The sequence below is a fragment of the Henckelia pumila genome, chromosome 4, assembly GCF_033568475.1.
Source record: "Henckelia pumila isolate YLH828 chromosome 4, ASM3356847v2, whole genome shotgun sequence".
In the NCBI taxonomy this organism is placed as follows: domain Eukaryota; kingdom Viridiplantae; phylum Streptophyta; class Magnoliopsida; order Lamiales; family Gesneriaceae; genus Henckelia; species Henckelia pumila.
Genome location: NC_133123.1, coordinates 40,733,559 through 40,755,538, shown reverse-complemented (window position 1 = coordinate 40,755,538; position 21,980 = coordinate 40,733,559). Strand labels below are relative to the sequence as shown.

The window sequence follows — 21,980 nt, the reverse complement described above, 5'->3', positions numbered from 1 at the left end:
ATATATTTTTATTTTTACTATTTTTGAATATCTTTTTATAAACGAAAGGATAATTGAAAATAAAACTTTTAAAAATTTGGTTTTTGATTTATGAGAATTATCCACACATAACGTCAATGGAAAAAAAATTTCAATAACCTTAATACAAACTCAATTTGATAAAAAATGAAATAAGTAAAAATTTAAATATTAAAATATCGAGACAAAAAGAAAATTTAAACAACAAAAGAAAATAAGTAAAAATTTAAATCTTAAAATATTGAGACAAAGGGAAAAGTAAAGAAAACTAAATTGTACAAAATGAAATAAGTATTTAAATCTAAAAATATCGAGACAAAAAGAAAATTTTTTAAACGACAAAATAAAATAATTTAAATTTAAATTTTAAAATATTGAGATACAGGGAAATGTAAAGAACAACAAAAACGGTGGCCGCTTGTTATGAAACCGAATCCCACGGAAATGGGGAAGAGACTTTCCAAATCAAATTCCAGCTCCGCTGCAGATCTCTATCTTTGTTATGTTAAATTATTTTTTTATATTTACACTTAAACCAAAAAATATACTATAATAATAAAAATTCTAAAAATTTTCGGGGGGTCGAGGTCCCCCCGGGTCACACTATAGATCCGCCCTGTCTCCACAATACTTTGACAGAATCCAATGGACCAAGCTTTCCACATTCATCACAAACATCTTTCTCTAATTTGGAACGAAAATTCTCATCAGCCTATTAACATAAAGTTATTGAGGGTATATCGAGGTTATGATACCATTCAATAATATTGTTAATTAGTGCAAAACATAGTTCATGCAATAATTGAAGACAGATTATAAATACACTCTTCTAACTTAAGATTCTTGAAATGGACTATCTCTTGCAATACATTCAACTGAAAATTGTAGGTTGTATCTAGTTCAATGCTACAACACATAAATCATATATTCATTGTATGGACTATAAAATGGCTCACAAAAAACAACTTTCAATATAGCTAACCTGCAAAAATATTAAAAATCCAGAAATATCTTATTGATTTCTACAATAAAACATAAAGTAGGAATAAAATTCGGAGACCTCCTGCACAGTTTATCTATTCCGGAATGTAAGTGGAATCATATCTCGATGGACTTTGTCACGAAGCTATCCCGATCTGTTCGAGGATGTGATGCTATTTGGGTAGTGATTGATAGCTTGACGAAGTCTGCTTGTTTTATTCCCTATCGGATGACATATCATCACGATCAGATGACCGACTTGTATGTTAGAGAGATTGTCAGATTGCAAGGTATGCCGAGATCGATTGTTTCTGACCGAGATCCTCGGTTTACTTCTCACTTCTGGCATAGCCTGCAAGAGGCTCTTGGTACTAGGTTGCACCTGAGTACAGCGTATCATCCTCAGACGTACGGGCAGCCTGAGAGGACGATTCAGACTCTGGAGGATATGTTACGAGCAGTGGTGCTTGACTTTAGCACTACTTGGCAAGATTCATTGCCTCTCGTTGATTTTTCGTACAACAACAGCTTTCAGACGAGTATAGGTATGGCACCATTCGAAGCGTTGTACGGAAGGAAGTGCAGATCTCCTCTGTACTGGGATGAGATGTCTGAGTCCCCAGACTTGGGACCAGATATGATTCGTGATATGGCTGAGCAGGTGAAGATTATTCCATTGAGAATGAAGACTGCTCAAGACCGACAAGCGAAGTATGCGAATATCCATCGCAGACCTCTATCTTTTGATCAGGGAGACCGTGTATTCTTGAAGATTTCTCCGTTTAGAGGTACTGTTAGATTTGGGAAGAGAGGGAAGTTGTCACCGAGATTCATCGGCCCGTATGAAGTTTTACAGAAAATAGGCGATCTAGCCTACCGATTAGCACTTCCTCCTTCTTTATCTAGAATTCACGACGTATTTCACGTCTCGATGTTGAGAAAATACCATCCCGATCCTTCTCATGTTCTTCAGCCTGACAAAGCCGAACTTGATGAAACTCTGAGCTACTTTGAGTGACCGATTCAGATCCTTGACAGAAAGGAGAAACAGCTCAGAACCAAATCGATACCTTTGGTGAAAGTTCAGTGGAGTCGTCACGGAGTCGAAGAAGCAACTTGGGAGACAGAATCTGACATGAGACAGAGATTTCCTGATTTATTCATCTGACGTGAGTTCTTAATTCTCTTCTTGAATTCTTAATTATCTTCTTATGAGTTGATATTGATGATTTCGAGAACGAAATATTTTCTAAGAGGGGGAGAATTGTAACGCCCCGTTTTTATCTTAATTGATGTTATTTGAAATATTCAGTGATTTCAGAATTCGAGAGCCGACTTTTTATTAATCAAGGACTTTTTTGCAATTTTTGGAAATTTCAGGGACTAAAACACAAAATTAAGTTTTGTTATATCTTAGACTTGTTGACTAAGTCTCTCATTTCTTCCCTTCCTCCTCCAAGTCGATCCTCCACCATTGAAGAACGCCCAAAGCTTTCCCAAGTTTTGTGATTTCGATTCTAGCTCAATCCGTCCGATAGAATTGAATTCTGACTTGATATCTACGATCACAGCTTCGAGTGCTCCGTGAGATGTAAGTTTATCTTAATTCTGAGAGGTTTGAATTTTTGGATGTTGTTAGAATTAATTTATATTCGGAGAGGATGATTATTAGATAGTTGTGACAGTATATCTAAGACGGTTCGAAGATCTATCGACGAATGGATTTGATATGAGTTTTCTTGTTATTTTCAAAAATCGTGAGTTTGAGATGTGTTTGGTTTGTGTTGGAATTGATGTTTGAGGATTGGAATGAGTATTTTGAGTTGTTGTTTTGCTGTCTGCATTTTCGGTTTGATCATTTATAGCCGTTATGCCGTCAGTTTGAAGTTTGAACGTCGTTTTGATGTTTTAAGTTATACGAGTTTGTTATGAGTTTGATATCGATTTTGATCACCATGACTTATTCTGATAGATTGAATTGAAATTCTTGAAGATTGTGAGCCTTGCAGTATTGATCAGTTTAGAAGAGTCGAGCCGGTATAGTTTCGATGTCTTCTTTTATCGATTGATGAACTTGTTTGGATATTGATTGAGGATTTGTTATTTTTAGATTGAAGAGTTTGAAACGAAGAGAAGGTATAGATGACTTTGAAATGGAATAGGACGATTAACTCGAATCCGGATTCATTCGAGTGTCCTAGAAGAAATCACATACTTGCATGTTTATATGCTTATATGAATTTATGATTGAATTTATATTTGAATGCATGAGATTACATATGCATTCATATTGAGACGATTGATTATTCATTTTGAATTAGACGATCTGGAGATTATAGCTGAGTGGCCTTGGTAGGCGATTTACTACAAGTGTCGATTAACTCACTATAATGCCCTAGAGTCTAGAGGATTAAAATATACCTCGTCCACCTCGAAAGGGGAGTTCGGTGTGATCGTTGGATATTTTAACCTCGGGATCCCAAACCGAAGAAAGAAAGAAAGAAGAATTTCATTTGATTATCTGAGTTTGATCATCCAGAAGTTTTAAAGTCATGCATATCATTTTAATTCCGCAATTGAATGAATTACTTGAGGAATATTTGGAATTTGATTTTATATCATGTTTTGATATATTTATGTGTTATTATATGCTAGTCTCTTTTACTGGGAATTGTATTCTCACCGGATTATCCGGCTGTTGTCTTTGTTTGTATGTGTACTTGGCAACAGGTGGGGCAGGACCGAGTCAGAGATTGCATGGCTAGGTGGAAGAGTTGATAGAGTGAGGCCTTGTTGTTTTAGAAGTCAAGTTTGTAATCGAACTTAGATCGTATTCGAACTTGTTTTGTATTGAATAAGCTAGACGGAAGCATGTTCTATTAGTTCGAGATTGTATAACTTTAGAACTACTTTGTATGGAGTATACATGTGTATTAACGTTTTGAGTTGCGTTGTAATGCATGATTTCGTTTTGGAAGTGTTGGAGTCGAGCCTCCTTGTTTTTCTGCTGTTTCCTAGTTCTGCAGCAGGGGGCGCTCGGGCTGCAGTTTTTAGCTGCCCGGGCGCACCCCCTTTTTAAAAAAAAATTCTTGGTTTTAGTCTTGAATCTTGTTTGCTTAATTGTTGTCTAATTCAAGATTAGATGTTTAGAATCGAGATCTCACAGATTTCTAGTGCAATCAATCAGAGGGTTTTAGTTTTCTGTTCGTGGACCTAATTCCGGAGATTGATCGAGCAAGTCATCAGTTCCTGGGATTTACAAACAGAGCAGATTAATCTGTTGGAGTCCATAATCAAGCCATAGTTTGAAGAGGTAAAATATTAATTGTTATTATTATTTTACTTGCATAATTTAATCGTTAGGATTTGATACCCATGATATGGAATCGTTTCATATAAAAAATTTTAAACTTCCGCTGCACCGGGTATCAGATCTATGATCTAAAAACGTGTTCCTACACAGACCAAGCCTAAGAAGGCTTGAAACACCCCAAAACACCTAAAATACACTAGAATAGAGAGAGAGAGAGAGAGAGAGAGAGAGAGAGAGAGAGAGAGAGAAAGAGAGAGACAGAGAGACAGATATATATATATATATATATATATATATATATATATATATATATATAGAGAGAGAGAGAGAGGATTTGATTTGGTGTGAAAATGGTGATCTCGGATGGCCTATTTATAGGCAATGATCGGAAGATCCGATCGCCTGATCGGAAACTCCGATCTTGCATGCAGGCCACGCGTGGATTGGCTACGATCTGAAGCTCTGATCCTGTACGTGTACGATCAACTTTGACACCTCATTGCATGCGTGTCTGAGAGCATATCGGAACCTCCGATCTCACTTCAGAAGTTTCAATCCCGACGTAGCTTCCAAACTATGTGCCTTGATTCCGATCCATTTGGAAGCTCCAATCTTTGGTTTGGAGGTTCCAAACTCACCCGAGTTAAATCTTTCAATTTTCTCATTTAAATCCAATTAATCCCCTTAATTCATTAATTAATGAAATTCATTCAATTAATCTTGTAAAATGGAGTCGGGCTACTACATGCTCAATAGATTTCACTTGAAGTGTGGGACACATATCAGTTTAATGCCCCATCGTAGTGCAAATTCCACACACCTTTACATTTTTTTCATTCCCTACAGCAATTTGACGCACAAGAGACGTCTGATCAATCAGTTGTTGTTCAAGGGAAGACATGTTTACCTCATTGGTCATCTTAGGTGCAGGTCAAACCTGCTGGTGCCAAATTGTTGAGAATTGGCTGTCATATTCGCAATTAAATTTCTCGCATCTTGTGGTGTCTTGTCCACAAAAACTCCTCCACTGGCAGCATCCACCATGCTCCTACACTAGGGTAAAATACCTTCATAAAAATATTGAATCAAAATATTTGCACTTATCTGATGTTGCGGACAGCTAGCACAAAACTTCTTGAAACACTCCCAATATTGGTGAAGTGACTCCTCTGCATATTGCTTAATGTCATATATATCCTTTCTGATGTTAGCTGCTCTCGAAGATGGAAAATACTTTTCTAAGAAAATCTTCTTCATTTCATTCCAAGTTGTGATGGATTCAGGAGGTAGATAATATAGTCCTTTGCATCATCCTTCAGAGAAAAAGGAAAGACTCTAAGTTGTATTTGTTCCTCTGTCACTCCAACTGGTTTCATGCTTGTACAAACCAATGAAACTCCATCAAATGTTAATGAGGATACTCACCTGCAAGGCCAAGAAAAGAAGGCAAAAGATGTATTAGTCTAGATTTCAATTCAAAAGCGTCATTAGCCTCTAAAGTAGGAAAAATAACGCATAAAGGCTGTTAGGATTTACAGCGGAAGGAGCTAGATTGGAGAGCTCTTACTGGGCCGATTTATGGGCTTTGGGACTTCTAGGCCTGAGCCCAATTTATTTAGGTTAAGGTTCAATATTAGTATTGACACTGCAAATGTAAGACATTAATATTTAGATAATGTTTGGTATCATGGATGAGATGTACGATAGATGAATAAAAGATGATGAGATGTGGATAAGCAAGACATAAATATGAATAATATATTGTTTTGTATGTTTTTTATTTTGTAGGATTATTGTGTTTATTCTCTTAATTACCATTGTAAATTTCACACAATTTTACTTATATGACACTCATCCTCCACTAGAGAGGTATTTGTCATCAAGTCTATATCTAATGTCATAAGGGGTCGTGAGATATCATATTGGGTTAATAAAAAAATTAGAGAAACATGCGATGAGTAAAAATTTATGTCTCATATCACTTTCATCTCATGTATCAAACAGTACCTTATAAATTGAGTAGCACTCCCATGAGATCATCTCAATCTCACGGGTGAACCCAACAAAAGAAATTACCCGATGCGATTGCTAACTGACCTGTATTCTATGCTCAACTTCATATCTTCCCTGTATTCACTCAGTCGCTCAATCTTCTCACCTTCTTCTCTCAATCGCTCAATGGATCTTCTCACCTTTACTCACTTCTCTCAATCGCTCAATCAACCTTCTCGCTTCACTCAATCGCTCAGTCGATCTTCTTTTCAATCGCTCAATCAATCTTCTCGCTTTACTCAATCTGTAGAATTTGAGAACAAAATCAAAATTTTAGGTTACATATCGTTTTTATTGTCAAGTTGGGTTTTTGATTCTTTTTGTTGGTCCCCTTCGAGCTGATGCGAGGATTTTGGTTCAACAAGCAAGGAGTTGGGTTTCGCTTTAGATATGGCTATAAAATGCCTGTTGATGCATTGGTGTGATGGTATGTTGATTTTGTTTAAGGGATAGTATGATGATTTGATACGTATTTTGATTTACTGATTCTCCTTTGCTTTTTTGCTTTGATTCTATATTCTACTTGCTTCAGTCGAAATTAATATGTTGGCCAAAAATTTTGGATGACTCAAAATAATTATATTATATTATAATCCGATTATTGTTCGGGAAATCAATTGTATTTTTGTAGTGTAACATTTGTTGAAAAGATTTCTCAAGTTCTCCTGTTTATGCAAAATGGATATGCTGGTTGAGGAGACACAGTTCTTCTGTTGGAATTGTTGTTCAAATCTGTGTGCATACGCACAATCTTGTATTTGGATGTTTGTTGGTTTATCGATTATCGATAGTTATGGTTGGTTCTAATGGTATAATTCCATAGCAGCCTGAACATAAAGTTTTGATAGTTTTCTTAGTAAGCTCAATTATTGTCTCCAAAAAAATGCTCTGTATTTGAGAACAAAATCGAAATTTCCCAAGTGTCTTGCTAATAATCTAAACATGTTCGAGTGCAAAAAAGGTAACATTTTCACGAGTAAGGTTTCAGCTTATTGCGAATTCCATCGGATGGATTCGTGTTTTCATTGTGTTGTTGAGGTATTCGGGGCTCCATCTCAGTGGGTTTTTGCTTTCTTGATATGAACTCGTATCAGGATTCATGTTCGAGTTTGAGCTTGGCTCGAACAATTTTTAAGTTCGAAAAAATGGGTGTTTTTTTGTTCTCTTGGAAAAATGGCATTTTACATGGTTGTATTTAGTGCTTGTTTCTTGTCTCTGCCATGATCAGACGCGCCTCACTAATTTAGTTCCGTTACTTTGGTTGCAGATTCATGTAGTTCCGCGGTGTTGGTGGCCGCAGGTAAATGTCATAAAACCGGATGCATTACATCATATTCTTTCGTGGTTTTCTTCTTCACTTAAACATTTGCTATGATTTTATATTCAACTAGTTCCGCGGTGGTGCTGCTGCTACTAAAGTTGGTGAGAGCAAGAAAAATTCTATCAATTATGGGCGTTCAAACTTTCAAATGGCTCAAGATTTTCAATGGCAAGGTTACTCATGAGTCACATCAAAACAAGGGTGAAAGTAGCCTTGCAATACGTGTCGTCTCGGGGTCGATGCAAAAAGTTTCTTTTGTTAGTTTTACATGGTCGAGATTGATATTATGAATGAGAATTAAACGTTTCCATGAATCCATGTAGAGATTGCTCGAATTAGAAGAGCACATAAACAAATATTCAGGAACAAGTACTAATTAACTTAATTAAATTACTTGAATGGTGATTAGAAATATCAATATTTATTTTTTCTCATACTCATACTAGCGTATGCTAATTTAACATAAAAAATATTATTGTTTTGCCAAATATTATTAAGTTTTACTTTTAAAGTCAACATTATTAGTTTTTATACTAAAAATATTAGTTGTTTTTGTCAAAAATATTACTTCTAACGTACGCAAGTTTGATATCAAAAGTATTACTTCTTATGTCAAAATATTATTAGTTTTGTTAAAATTATTAGTTTTTATATCTACAATATTACTCATGACGTATTCTCAAAAAAACAATATTACTCATGACGTATGTTAATTTGACATAAAAATCATTACATGTTAATTCAAAAGTATTACTTTTAAAATTAAAAAATAGTTTTTATGCTAAAAATATTAATTTTATAAAAATAATACTTCTAACGTTTTATGGTAAATAATATTAAATATTAATTTTAAGTCAAAAATATTAATTTTTATGCAAAAAGTGTTAGTTTTTCTGACGAACGTAGTACTTATATCGTATAATAATTTGAAATAAAAAAAATAAAAATTATTAATTTTTATTTTATAAGTATTAGTTTTTATGACCAAATTATTACTTCTAACGTATGCTAATTTGACATAAAAAAATATTACTTTTATGTTAAAATATTAGGGTTTTTTGTTAAAAGTATATTACTTCGTATGATAAAAGTAATAGTTTTTCTATCAAAATTATTAAATCTCACATATGCTAATTTGAAATTTAAAATATTAATTTCTTTGCAACGGTATTAAGTATTAATTTTTAAGAAAAATATTAGATTTCATGTTAAAAGTATTATTTATTCTGTCAAGCGTACTAAATCTAATATACTCTAGTTTGACATAAAAAAATATTACTTCTTAGGTAAAAAAATATTAGTTTTTCAGATGAAAATATTTGTTTTTCTGTCAAAAATATTACTTTGTAATGTATGTTAATTTGAAATAAAAATTAAGATTTCTTTGGTTAAAATAGTTGTTTTCAAAAGTATTAGTTTTTATGCTAAAAATATTAGTTTTTTGTCAACTTTTACATCTAACGTATGATAGTTTGACATAAAAAAATACTATTTTTTATGTGTGAAGTATTAGTTTTTCTGTTAGAAAGATGTTTTTGTCAAAAATATTACTTTGTAATGTATGATAATTTTGACATAAAAGTTATTATTTCTTTAATTAAAAGGTATTATTTTTTTGGTTAAAATTTTGTTTACCCACCATATTTTTTGTTAATATAACATTAGTTAAAAGTACTTGTCCAGGTTTTTATTGTCTTGAGATGATGTTTTATTTATTCATGATATTGCAATAACAAAATAAACTTTTGACAGGTTGAGGTCTTATTTAGCTCGTCTAGCTGTTCACTTGAATCCTGCCATACTTTTTCTATGGGTGTGTATATACACGTTTGGTTGGTTACTTATGATGCATGATTTCTTTTTGTGTGTGCTATTTGTGTTCTGTAAGGAGGCAGAATTGAATTTCCTCAGGCAGATCATTGTTTCTGATTGTTCTCAAATCTCAGTGGAGAGAGTGTTTTTTTTTCTGATGGATCCACATGTCTGTAAAGATTTACTAGAGTGTTTTAGATTTGATTTTATGTGTGTGCATGAGAGATGTGTTTGCTGGTTGGAATAGGAGGGCAGTCGAGCACATTAATAGTTCTGTATTGGAGTATAAAATGACATTTGTTCCAAGGATGTACATTATATGTCTATACACGTGAAACAAAAACAGAACATCAATTACAAATGGTCACAACAAAAGTTGTGCTCTAAGCAAGAGTATGAAAATATCAACAAACCATTGAATAGATGCAAAATGAAACACCTTAACAAGGCTTTTGGATAGAGCCTTTATAAATCAAGTGTTCCGATGATGAAGATGAACTTGACTGATCACTCATAGCTTCAGAAATTAGTTGCTTGTATGATGTACGAATCTTCTCAATGAGATACTTCTTCAGAGATCCAAGCTCGCCCGGATCCTTCAGCTGATGATACCTGGGTTCCAAATAATCAGCTGCCAATTGCAACAAGTTCTTTAAGTTTAAATCATCTGCGATTTTAATTATTTTTGCTGGCATATTTCTGGAAAAATCCAAACAAGAGACAACTATCCGGTAACTTTCTTCATAATAGGTGACACAGTGGAAATGAGCTAAAATCAGATTGGATAAAACACCTGATACTATTAAGGGATAGCTAGACTCGGCCAGCTCATAGTTTCACATCTATATGCTAAAGTTTGACCAATAACTTAAATAGTAGACAAGAAACGATTACCAGAGAGTAAATTAAAAGCAAACGGTAATGCCTTCCATGCTGTTCGCATCATGAAAGAAGCTAGCAAACTCTAAGGTATGAAACATAATTTTTAATTGGTTCATCCTTTTGGTTTTGGGCGATTTTTCTTCGCCAGGTCAACAAGGATGATATGAGATTTCACAATTCAAACAATACAAAGGACCTTGAACAAACCATCACCATGGCAAGTTGATATTCATTATCAATACTAAATACAATCTATACATCATGAATAGCTTTCTTGAGTGTGTGAATTACGAAATGAAATACGAAAAAGAGATCAGCAGTCAAACACCCACCCGGAAAAAATGGCTGGACAAGTCACAAGGCGGGGCAGAATAATATAATTTGGCGGACATGTCGGCAAACAAGTCAAGTATTACTTTTTTATGAAAAATATTACTTTTTGATCAAAAGTAGTAGTTTTTTTCTGAAAGTATTACTTCTAAAGTATGTTAATTTGATATAAAAAAATATTAGTTTTCCTTTTAAAGAGTTATACTTTGTTAATAAAAAATATTAGTTATTTAGTCAAAAGTATTATTTTTTTAACAAAAGTTTTATTTCTATATCTTTAGCAATCTTGGTTCATTGCAGGGATCATAGATCACAGGCTTCTCCAAAACCGATTACATCGGAATATATATTGTAGCCCGAGCCAACTCCCTATACTTTCAAGCTTTCATCAAAGGCATGATCAGTTCTATTATCAATTTTCTAAAAAGCGTTAGGCGGTAGGCGGGCGACGGGCCACCGCCTAGCGCTTAGCCGCTTAGGCAACCGCCTAGGCGGTTTTTTTAAAAAAACCTAAATAATAAATAACTTGGAATATTCACGAGTTTTACTATAAAATATAATTTTTATGTCTTACGTTTTTTAGTTTTTGTACGAAACTCTTATAAAATTTTAATAATAATAATAATAATAACAACAACAACAATAGCATAAATATTAATAGATATCAAGTCTTCAAATATAATATGAGATTTAATTTTTTTGCTTTACTTTCTTTTATGCGCTTCTTATTTTTTTCTGTGTTTGTTTCTCCCTTCACGTCTCTCTTTTAGTTTTGATTTTTAATTATTTTTAATAAAAAAATAGTAACCTCCTAGACGGATTTCTGCCAGCCTAGGCGGCTTGGGCACCCCTAGAAAGGAGATTAGGCGGGCAACGCCTAGAGGCATAGCCTAGCAAGAAAGCGAGGCAGTGGGCAACCGCTTAGCACCTAGGCGACGCCTAGGCGGGTCTAGGCGGCGCCTTTTAGAACACTGCTGATTATTAATTATATTAATTGTGGCTAGCTTCTTTTTATTCCTAATTCTTTTAACAACCTTTGATTAATTACTAATTGAATTCAAGGTTTAGAGCTGGAGATGCTTCTTGGAATGGTAATACATATAACAAGACAATACCTTATAGTTTAGTCCACTCATTTAAAAAAAACAAGACAATACCAGGATTTTACAGCAGCACTCTCGGAAGTTTAAGCTATATAATGACACCTCCAACAACAGATAAATATTTGCTATGTTGAGCTTCTTTTAATGTTAACTACATTACAAGCTGAAATCCAAAACCTCCATCACACACTACACTCCGGCTCATTAAGGCTGGTTATTCCAACAGTTTACAGAATTACTTAAAAACCTTATATGCCCCTTATCTGCACTTTATTCCAACAATTTACAGAAACAATCAGACCCTCGTGGTTCATCACAACACAACAGAATTACATAAGAACCATAGAATAACATGCAAATGCTCGTTGTATGAGACCAAGACCAACAAACAAACTCGAATAATAAACTAATAAGTAAATTCCAAGGCATACGTGCCCAAGTTCGACAAACCAAACCCAATTGCACTTTAAAACCAATTGATCCCATGTACTTAAACATAAAGCCCCTAATTCAAATATTCAATAATGCACCAAAGAACATGGAATTTTTCAAATTGGGAACTGCAACACTGAACAAAAACTAACCAAGAAAAAATCCAAAAAAAAATTATTTAAACTGTAAGCAAGTCAAGAAAGACCTCCACATTTGATTAACGAATGAATTTTAAACCCTAACCGAGCAAGGAAAACACATAAGACCACTCACCTTTAAATATTACATTACGAAGAGAAAAAACAAACTGAACAGGTTAAATACAACAAACCGTGAATCGCTTTCAAACCCCACGGAAGCGTGAAAAAACAAAGGAAGAAGTTGAATAAAGAAAAAAAGGCACCTGCCTGATAATCTTGCAGCGATAGCCGATAGTTGAAGCTGCCCCCTTGATTTTTTTTTTAAAATTATTAATATATTTTTATATTTTAAAAATAATAATATATGATCATAAATTAAAAACCAAACACAAAAATATAAAGAGGTTTAAAAAATTTAAGTTAATCGTTATTGTTTAATGTGTGCAAAGTGACCTAAAAATTTGTGGTTCATAGTTTTTAAAAAATTGTAGTCCAATCACTAAGTTTTTAAACCTAAACACAATGAGTTTTAAGTTTTTAAACTTAAAAAAAAAATTTGTTGAAGCAAGAATTGTTAGCTTACAAGCTTCTAAGTTTGTTTTTTATTTTATCAATCGCAAAAATTGCATTGAAGAGAAAATTTTTTGCTGAAAATATTTTTACGAATATTAATTAATTATATTGAAATATATATATATATATATATATAATATTAGTTTATCGAATGAAGTATTATTAGTTATTTTCAGTATATATCAAGTCGTAAAGGTAAATTGTAAATAAAATTTGAAATATAAAAATATTATTAAATTTACTATATTTAACTTTTTTTATGTGATGATTAATAATGTGTGTGTATATATATGTGATAATTTATTATGTCCGGTTGCCCCCCTTAAAAAAATTTCTGCATCCATTGACAGCGATTCAATAAGGTTAGTAGCTTGAGATTTGAGATGGTTGGAAGCGAATTAAGAATTGGGAAAATAGAGATGAGATTAGAGAAAACAGGTGAAGAATTGGGAGAAAAATCACATTAGAGTGTCAAATTTTTAGTGGATGGACGGCTAACGGGTTGCACAAGCCGGTTAGATCTGACCCAAATTAGGGTTCGTCTCATGAAATATGACCCGTGAGACGATCTCACACGAGTGTTTGTCTTATAGATTTTTGTTTGGACGTATCTACATTTGGTAAGGTTTAGAAAAATAATCCTTTTTTATAAAGACTAGTACCCGACGCACGCGTTGCGTGCTTATACAGTGTTTTTTAATTAATTTGGTTTATATTAAAATAGGGATAATTTCATAATTATAAAAAATAATTAGGGTCAAAATGCAATTTAAATTGAATGAATGTCAAAATAAATAAGATTGATTGTGCAATTAAGAAAAATGACTCACCAACATACTATTTTGTCACTATTCATCACATTCTTAATATAATATATATATATATATAATATATATTATCTTCAGAGTTAAACCAAGAAATTTATTAAATTATAAATTTTCCACCACTAAAGAATGAGGCATTAAATTAGACCAATTCCCAACTGTATTTCAGAACTTGGATTACCACAAAAATTCATTTGAAACAATCTCACGAATAATTTTTTAGACGAATCTTTAATTTGAATCCTCATAAAAATATATTATTTTTTATGCCAAAAATATTATTTTTATTATAAATATAAGCTAGATTGATGTGTCTCACGGATCACGTCACACTCAACATAGAAAAGCACCAAGGAACATTAAAATTCTCGATTCCAACCAAAATTTGGAAAGACCACAAATAAATAAGAAAGTTCGTAATTATTCCCTCTATATTATCTTCCTTTTAATTTATTAAAAATTGTTTAAAATGACTTGTTAATTAGAAACATGTAAAATTGCTACAACGGTTGAGATTCAAGCTCTAAAAACATGGATTTTAAGAAATTACAACCTAGATATCATCAAGAAGAGCACATTCTCAAAAAAAAGAAGTGGAGCACAAAATCCATCTACATACATCACAAATCGATGGCCTCAATCGACTTCCAGTTCGGCTCCAAACTTCTCTAATCTATCCGTTTCTTCGTCCAAATCTCGTATCAAAGCGTGGTTGATAGTCCCGTCGTCCTCGCTTGCGTGTATCTGTCTTCCACCGAACCTTAAAACATCGAAAGAAAGTGCTATCAGAATCTTATTGCAAGGAATCAGATCCAAAAAACGGCTGGCATGAGTTAAAAAATGACAAGATTTTAAGTGATAAGAGTCATGAAGAGTACGTCATGTCCTAATTTGATGCAAGTGATGTGTAAATAGAAGTGCATTTCCTACACATACTTATCCATACCTTCTCTAGATTTAACCGGTAACTTGAAATTGGGAGTAAAATAACAAAATTAAAAACCACAAAATTTGGTTTAGAAGTTCTAAAACCAATCAACCATGTACTTCAATTGTGGGATAAACTGCAAACCACTGAGACTGCACAAGAAATCAGCCAAACCGCAAATGGTTTTTCTTTGAACTATGTTGTTTTGCCCAAAACTACTGTGTTTGACTTTTGTGTGTACAGACATTCTCTGGTTCAAACCTTTTCAGAAGTCCCACAAAAATATTATAAAGCAAAATACTAGAGCTAAAATAAAAAGGAATGTGAAAATTACCATCGTCCATTCATCAACTCTATGCATTTACGAGCATCCTTTCTATCCTTGAACTTGACCAAGATAACCCCCTGCGGGTTATTCTCACAAAGCTGAAAAAAAAAAATAGATCAACATTATCAATAACGAATGCCAACAGACACAAGTCACCACATACGTCATATTTCCCAATTAATATGTATAGCCCCAACATAAATTGAACATCTACGCAAATAAGAATAACCACCTTGCTTCTGGGGAAATGGGGCTTACCTTGACAGAATCCAATGGACCAAGCTTTCCACATTCATCACGAACATCTTCCTCTAATTCGGAACGCAAATTCTCATCAGCCTATTAACATAAAGTTATTGAGGGTACATCTGGGTTAGGATTCCATGCAATAATATTGTTACAGAATAAAATGAAGCAAGAGAGAATCACAAGTCGCAACTTCACAAAAATCACAAGAATTAGTGGAGCCTCAAAGCAAACATGAATGGAAAATTTGCCTACCCGCAATTCTGCAGGGGTGAACATGTATCGAAGAACTATAATTGCTGGAATAGACAGCTTTGAGTCATCAAGGCCACCTGTTTGGCCACCACCAATACAAGAAACCACACCATAAAATTGTCAATGTTTGCATATACAGCACGCAAAAATAAAATCTAACGAGATGGAAGAGCTTGAGATGCTCCAGTGTAGGATACTTTACCAGTTCGAGAAGGACAAGGATGTTATCATAGTAAATTCTAGTAAATACTAGCATACATATTTTAATAGTATCGAACAATTTCCAGAAACGGAAATTGCATTCACCATCTTCAACACCAACAAACGCAGCTGTCTCTTACGATAAAAATAAGTGGAAAAATTACAATTTGGCACAGCAACATTTACAAATTTAGTACTAACCCCAGCCAAGCATTTTCTGTTCCACCTTCTGAAGTTTCCTCTTCTTCTTCTTGTCCACTTGCCTTGATATAAATTTATCACCTGGATGTCAATCTTTGATTACTATGATCAATAATTCAACACTTGAAAATGTTGTTATAATCTTTTATCCACCAAATCAACAGCTGATGAGCCAAACAATCATTTCATAAGCAGTAATATTACCCAAACAGAAATAATGCAACACTGAATATAATGCTCGTGCATATTACCTTTCTGCTCAAACTTAGCTTTTGTAACTACCATCGGAACCTTGCCATCGGGTCTTAAGGGAGTCCCATCCAAAATTTGGATTGCCAGGTCTACTGAAGGATCCTGAGGAAAAACCAAAATATAGAACACTGTAAAAAATAATGTCGCGAGTCATAACTTGCTATGATAAAGAAAATATACCTTTAGATATGTTACAAGAGCATCCCCCTTCTTTCTCCCAGTTTCTTTGTCAACGTAAATCTTCACTCGAGGTTTTTTTGTTTCAGGGTCCTGAGTGTTTCAGTAATAATACATCACAAGGATCGTAAATTCCCTAAAGAAACTACAAGAAAGATCTTCCTGAACGTAAAATTAAGTAAGAAAACCTTATAATGGAGTTTGAATCCAACGGCTAGTCAAAGAATGTAAGAACAAAACCGATAACTTAAAAGGGGTAGCATATTATGGAAACATGAAACGAGAATGGAATCTAAAATGCAGCATTGCCGCCAGTAAAATTGATGGCCAAAAATACAAATGAACGTCATATCATTGTCATGACATATTTAAAAAGAGAAGAGGTGACTGATAACAAGATATTGCGTACCTCCTTTATAATCCCACACTTAGAAAATACTTCAACGACCTGCATCAATATATCAAATAAAATATCTCACGAAATACAAATGCACACGCCAATCAGTTCCATACTGTCTACCATATGCTAGTCAAGAAAATCAGATGGTCATAACCAAATGAACTAAAGATAGACCACCACTGACCTCTTCAACTGTCACGTCATCAGGCAAGCCAGTCACGTATACATGTGTATTAACTTTTAACTCAAACCAAGCATCAGGAGGTTGATTACCTTCCTGCGCAGGATTGCAATATAACTCATTAAACAGAATTAAGAAAAGAACATTTAAAAGAATAAAACATTTGATAACCCTAACCAAGGTTTAAATTAAATTTGTACGATAGGATATATAATAATCTAAAACATCTGACAAGGTCCAGCAGGTGGACTTGTACAAGACTGTCAAACGATACCCAAGCAGGGAGACAACGGTAACATAAATAAAAATCAAATCAAAGACAAACCTTCTTTTCCTCGGTTTTCTTATCAGGTTTTTTCCCAGGTAACTTTCTCTTTCCATTTTGTTTGTCTTCTACAGCTTCAATGGCATCATTAACCTCTTCCTTGGAAGAAAAATCATCAGCATTCACTGTTGAAAATACTTCCTCTTCTTGCACAAAAGTCATATCATTTGGTTCATAGTCCTCAATTTTCTGAGTGTCATTTTCCTAACAAAACCAATCGTCGAAGCCCATGTTAAAAGGAAGACATGAAGCACTTGTTTACGACCAATCAAGTATTGAACTATAGAAACCTAGGAATAAAAAACAATATGCATGAGCAATTAGGATCCTTGGACAAAAATTATAAAAACCTATGTACGACAAAGTATCTCATCAGACAATTTAAAAGCATCTGACATTTTAAATTCATGTATTCCTACTGTTTCCTAGGAAAATGAAACATTTAAATAACCAAGTATCTGATCAGAAAAGTAAAGCAGCATCAACATTTCAGTTTTATATTCCTACTGTTTACCAGGAAATTACAAATATAAGAAAGCAAATAATGATACGGTATACATATCAAACACCAACCTGAGGGACCCAAGCTCGAAGACTTCGGTCCCACTTATATTTAGTCCCATCATCATCGATAAATTCTTCCTCTCCATCAGGTGGCGTGGCAGGCCTCTCTTGATCATCATTTCGGCTAACTTCTGTTTCTGATTCTGCTTCCCTAACCTCCCTTTGCCACTTTTCAAACTCATCTTCTTCATTGGCGGGAGCAAGAACTACAAAATGATAAACTAACTTTGGTAGCGCTGCTAATAGTTATCGTTCAAAATACTGAGTCGGAAAAACATACCGCCGATTGAACTCGGTGCAATTTCGTCAGGTGCATCTGCCAGCAATCCAGGTACTGAGGACAGCGGCTGCCAATCACCCAGTCCTTCAGACCACACATTGGTGTCATGAGTCAAGTATCCACTCGAATAGTGCTCTGCCCGGGAAAATTAAACAAGGTTAAGCCTGTTATTTCAATGTCACTTGACAAAAGCTAAAAATATGTGCAGATAACCATTTGTAATTCACAACAAAAGCCTATCAATTGTACAACTGAAAGTCATCAAAATGCATTACCTGAGAACTAGACGGATTGAGAAATTACAAACCACAAACTAAATGTTGATATTTTACAGAAACAAGAGCAAGCGAGATAATGGTGATCCTGCCAATTCAGCACAAGTAAATTATACGAAAATAACGATACAACTACTCACCACGCAACTCAGGGACCGAATAAGGTCCAAGAAGCTGTTGTTCCTGGCCAAGAATAAACCATCCACCGCCAACCCCAAAGCTACAACCTGAATTTTCTTGAAAAGCATTTTCTCCGACTGCAAGTTTCAAAAACTAAAATTATATGAGAAACCATTAACGTCTCCCTAATCATCATATGCAAACAAATTTCTAAACTGCACAAACTCACTATGCGCACACGTCAACTTCGCATGATTCTAAGTAGAGAAAACCACGTACTAATGTCACACTAAACAACACTTAAAATTTGTTATGACCATAGTAATGAATGATTGCACCAAGGAATTCTTGGCAAAAAGAAAGAATATAGATAGCTCTCTGGAAAGTCTTTTTCAAAATCCAGAAAATCAATCTCAAAACTCAACCGATAAACATAATAAATAACATCGAAACCTAAATTTTAAAAAGGGCTTTATCGATCAAAGATAATTAAAAAATAGGACCAAACCCACCTGCCAGTTGCGATTGGGACGACATCGGCTCCTCTCTTTCGTAGCTTCTCCTGTTCTCTTCGTCCCCTTCTTCTACCTCAGTCACAGACGCAGGAATCAGAAAAGCGGGGAAAACAATTTGGGCCAATTAGACGTCCAATGGGCTGTTTTATTATAGGTACGCTTAAATTGGGCTGCTTGGTTCTAAAAATCACTGACAATTTATTTGTACAAGATTTATTTTTATTTTATTTTTTTGAAACAAACATGTACAAGGTTATTTGCGTAGTTTGATTAATTTTACTTTGTTCGACACACACGCACGATAATTCGCAGCTGTCATTTTTTGAATCTAAGTAGGTAAATGGTAAACTTTCAGCTGTTAACTGGTCGTATTAGGCAAGTCTTATTCAGGCCCGAACATGTAGTATGAATTTTGAAGCAAATGTCTCAGACCCCAAAATTTTAAAATATTATTAGTATAGTGTATAATTAATTCATGATCTCATTTCATGAATAATAATTAATGGTTAGTAGCCTCTGATGAGTATAATTAATTCATGATCTCATTCCATGAATAATAATTAATGGTTAGTAGCCTCTGATGAATATATATATGGCAATGGGTCGGGTCGTGTCAAACTCTCCCCGGGTTCAAACCCGATCAACGGGTTCCGGGGTGGGGCAAGTCTCGGGTTTGGGTGGACCCGTCCCATATATAATATATTATATATATATATATATGATAAATTTATACTAAATATGTATATTGTACATATTATCGTGCACTATATATATATATATATATATATATAATATGATATATGTAAACTATATATTAATATATATTCTGTACATATAATATATTCATACTGCATATTGTATATTTAAATATTATATGTACATATATGATTTATTATTAAATATATATGGTTTATATATACACTGTAACGTCCTAATTTCACAATCGAAACGTTACTCAAACATACATACTTAAATTTGATAAAAATAAAAATTTTGCGGAAGCATCATCTTCTTTATTAAAAGTAGCATATAGAAATTTCACATAATAAAATAGTATCTAAAAATCTTTGCCAAACATGGCCAACAACTAAAAAAAATTAATTTTGTTTGCCTCTCATCAATAAAAAAAAATAAAACAAATGTTTTTAAAACATCTCCCAAGCTAAAGCGTTCACACTCATGCATTGCCCGTTGGACCAACCCCGGCCTCTTCTTCATGCCCGGTCACATAATCATCAATGTAAGCATCCACATCATCGTTACCTGCACCATTCAAGTATAGTGAGTCGAAAGACTCAGCAAGAACAGGCAGAAAAATGATTTTCTACTTTAAAAGAAAAACATTAACTTAAACTTTCATGCAATAAACATAACTTTGATGTAGTCATAACATAAAAATATTTGAGGTGATGAAGTATGAGTAGTGTGGTAACCGTCATAACGAGTCATCTATGGTTTCCTGTTGATCAACAAGCATATGGCATTACGCCCGTAAACTTTCATTCTTTGGATAGCCGCTTCGGCGCTCATCCCGAAGTGCATACCCCATATAACCATCCCGTGAGCCATGTTTGGATAGCCGCTCCGGAGCTCATCCCGAAGTGCATACCCCATATAATCACCACAAGACGCATAATTCATCAAAATATTTTTCATGTATCATATCATTCATCTTATCAAATCATATCATATCATTTTCATAAACCTCGTAACATGCTCATAAAATTTCTCGTGATGCTACATGTTTAAATTCCTTCAAAACATTTCATGAGAAATTAGCTTTCATGAGAAAATCACATAATCATGCAATACATAACTTGACTGTTCCACGTGAGGCATTCCGTCTGTTTCGGACCCTGAAAACTTTAAGATTCTTCATGAACATTCTTAAAAATAATTAAAATACCTTAAAATATCAAAATCATGATTTTTAGGACTCAAAACTCGTAAAATGGGGTGGGAAGTTCGAGCCAACGGCGCGGCCGTGCTACCCCTGTAGCGCGGCCGCGGCCGCTCGCACAACCAGCACGGCCGCGCCGCCCGCTCACAAAAGTGCGGGCGCTCGGCGCGGGCGCGCTGCTTGGCAGCGCGGGCGCGCCTTCTGTGCGCAGACCTGCGCGACTCAGGCGCGGGCGCGCCGTCGCGACTCCTTTTTCCAAAAATTGATCTTTTCTGCACTTTTTCAAAACCACATTGCTTAGGGACAATTTTTCATCAAAAATACCATTCAACAACATCAAAATTTCAAAATAACTTGTACCAATACATCAAACATTCAAAGATTTTAAGTCAAAAACCTTCATAACTACTTTTACCCAGAAATCTGATATAATGCATTCAAATCTTTCAAAACTCAATAAACATGAACCGAACACATCAGGAATGCTTCACATATCACAATCAAGCAACATACTCATAAAATTTTCAAGAAACATGCATAGATCATCAATCAAACACCTAGGGTTTTACCTTAAAAAATACATATATTCTTGAATGGGTTTAAAAACAGTAAAAACTTGCCTGAATCGTCTGATTGGGATTAACCTGGAAGGCGGAACGATCTAGCCTTGAGAAGTCGAAGAACCCTAGCTTTGATGCAGCGTTCGAGTGAGAGAGATTTGAAAGAAAAGAGAGCGTTCAAAAATGAGAGTTCAGAAGAAAAGAAATCTGAACGCTTATTTCTTTTATGACTAATGGGCTCCAACACAGCCTATTAGTTACATTTAAAATCCTTTAAAATTTGTACTCTCCCAATAAAATACACTGCATACCTTTAAACTTAATTAAAAAAAATATTTTCTTACTCGCTTCAAGGCTAAACTCGTTCCTGCGACCCAAGATTAATTCCAACATGAAAACTTTAAAATCATACATATTGCATAAAATTTCAGGAATTTAATTTAATTACATAATTAAACATAGCAATTAAACATTCTAAATAGCATGCATTA

The 21,980-nt window shown here is 34.1% G+C and overlaps 1 protein-coding gene and 2 long non-coding RNA genes across 3 annotated transcripts; 1 reads left to right on the top strand and 2 right to left on the bottom strand.

The window, feature by feature from the left end:
- Window positions 1-6,384: 6,384 nt before the first annotated feature.
- On the top strand, window positions 6,385-8,085 carry LOC140867218 (uncharacterized). Its single transcript, XR_012145082.1, has 3 exons — window positions 6,385-6,791; window positions 7,632-7,664; window positions 7,756-8,085. It is a non-coding gene; the product is annotated as an uncharacterized lncRNA (long non-coding RNA).
- A 1,670-nt stretch (window positions 8,086-9,755) lies between these two features.
- LOC140865653 (uncharacterized) lies at window positions 9,756-12,613 on the bottom strand. Its single transcript, XR_012144674.1, has 2 exons — window positions 12,576-12,613; window positions 9,756-10,196 (listed from the first exon to the last, which is right to left on the bottom strand). It is a non-coding gene; the product is annotated as an uncharacterized lncRNA (long non-coding RNA).
- A 1,569-nt stretch (window positions 12,614-14,182) lies between these two features.
- On the bottom strand, window positions 14,183-19,126 carry LOC140864764 (uncharacterized). The gene is made up of 14 exons (XM_073269110.1): window positions 19,027-19,126; window positions 18,535-18,651; window positions 18,120-18,254; window positions 17,849-18,045; window positions 17,276-17,479; window positions 16,954-17,046; window positions 16,779-16,817; window positions 16,373-16,462; window positions 16,192-16,294; window positions 15,941-16,021; window positions 15,539-15,615; window positions 15,296-15,376; window positions 15,044-15,135; window positions 14,183-14,541 (listed from the first exon to the last, which is right to left on the bottom strand). Exons 1-14 carry the CDS (start codon window positions 19,049-19,051, stop codon window positions 14,418-14,420), a joined length of 1,458 nt encoding a protein of 485 aa, XP_073125211.1. The 5' UTR covers window positions 19,052-19,126; the 3' UTR covers window positions 14,183-14,417.
- Window positions 19,127-21,980: the final 2,854 nt, after the last annotated feature.

Excerpts from the sequence above, each read along its gene's own strand:
- LOC140864764 (XM_073269110.1), bottom strand. The coding sequence starts at position 19,051 with ATGTCGTCCCAATCGCAACTGGCAG. Across the intron at positions 18,652-19,026 it reads GTCCCAATCGCAACTGGCAG|TCGGAGAAAATGCTTTTCAA; the intron begins GTGGGTTTGGTC and ends TGAAACTTGCAG. Across the intron at positions 17,480-17,848 it reads TTCGAGCTTGGGTCCCTCAG|GAAAATGACACTCAGAAAAT; the intron begins GTTGGTGTTTGA and ends TGGTTTTGTTAG.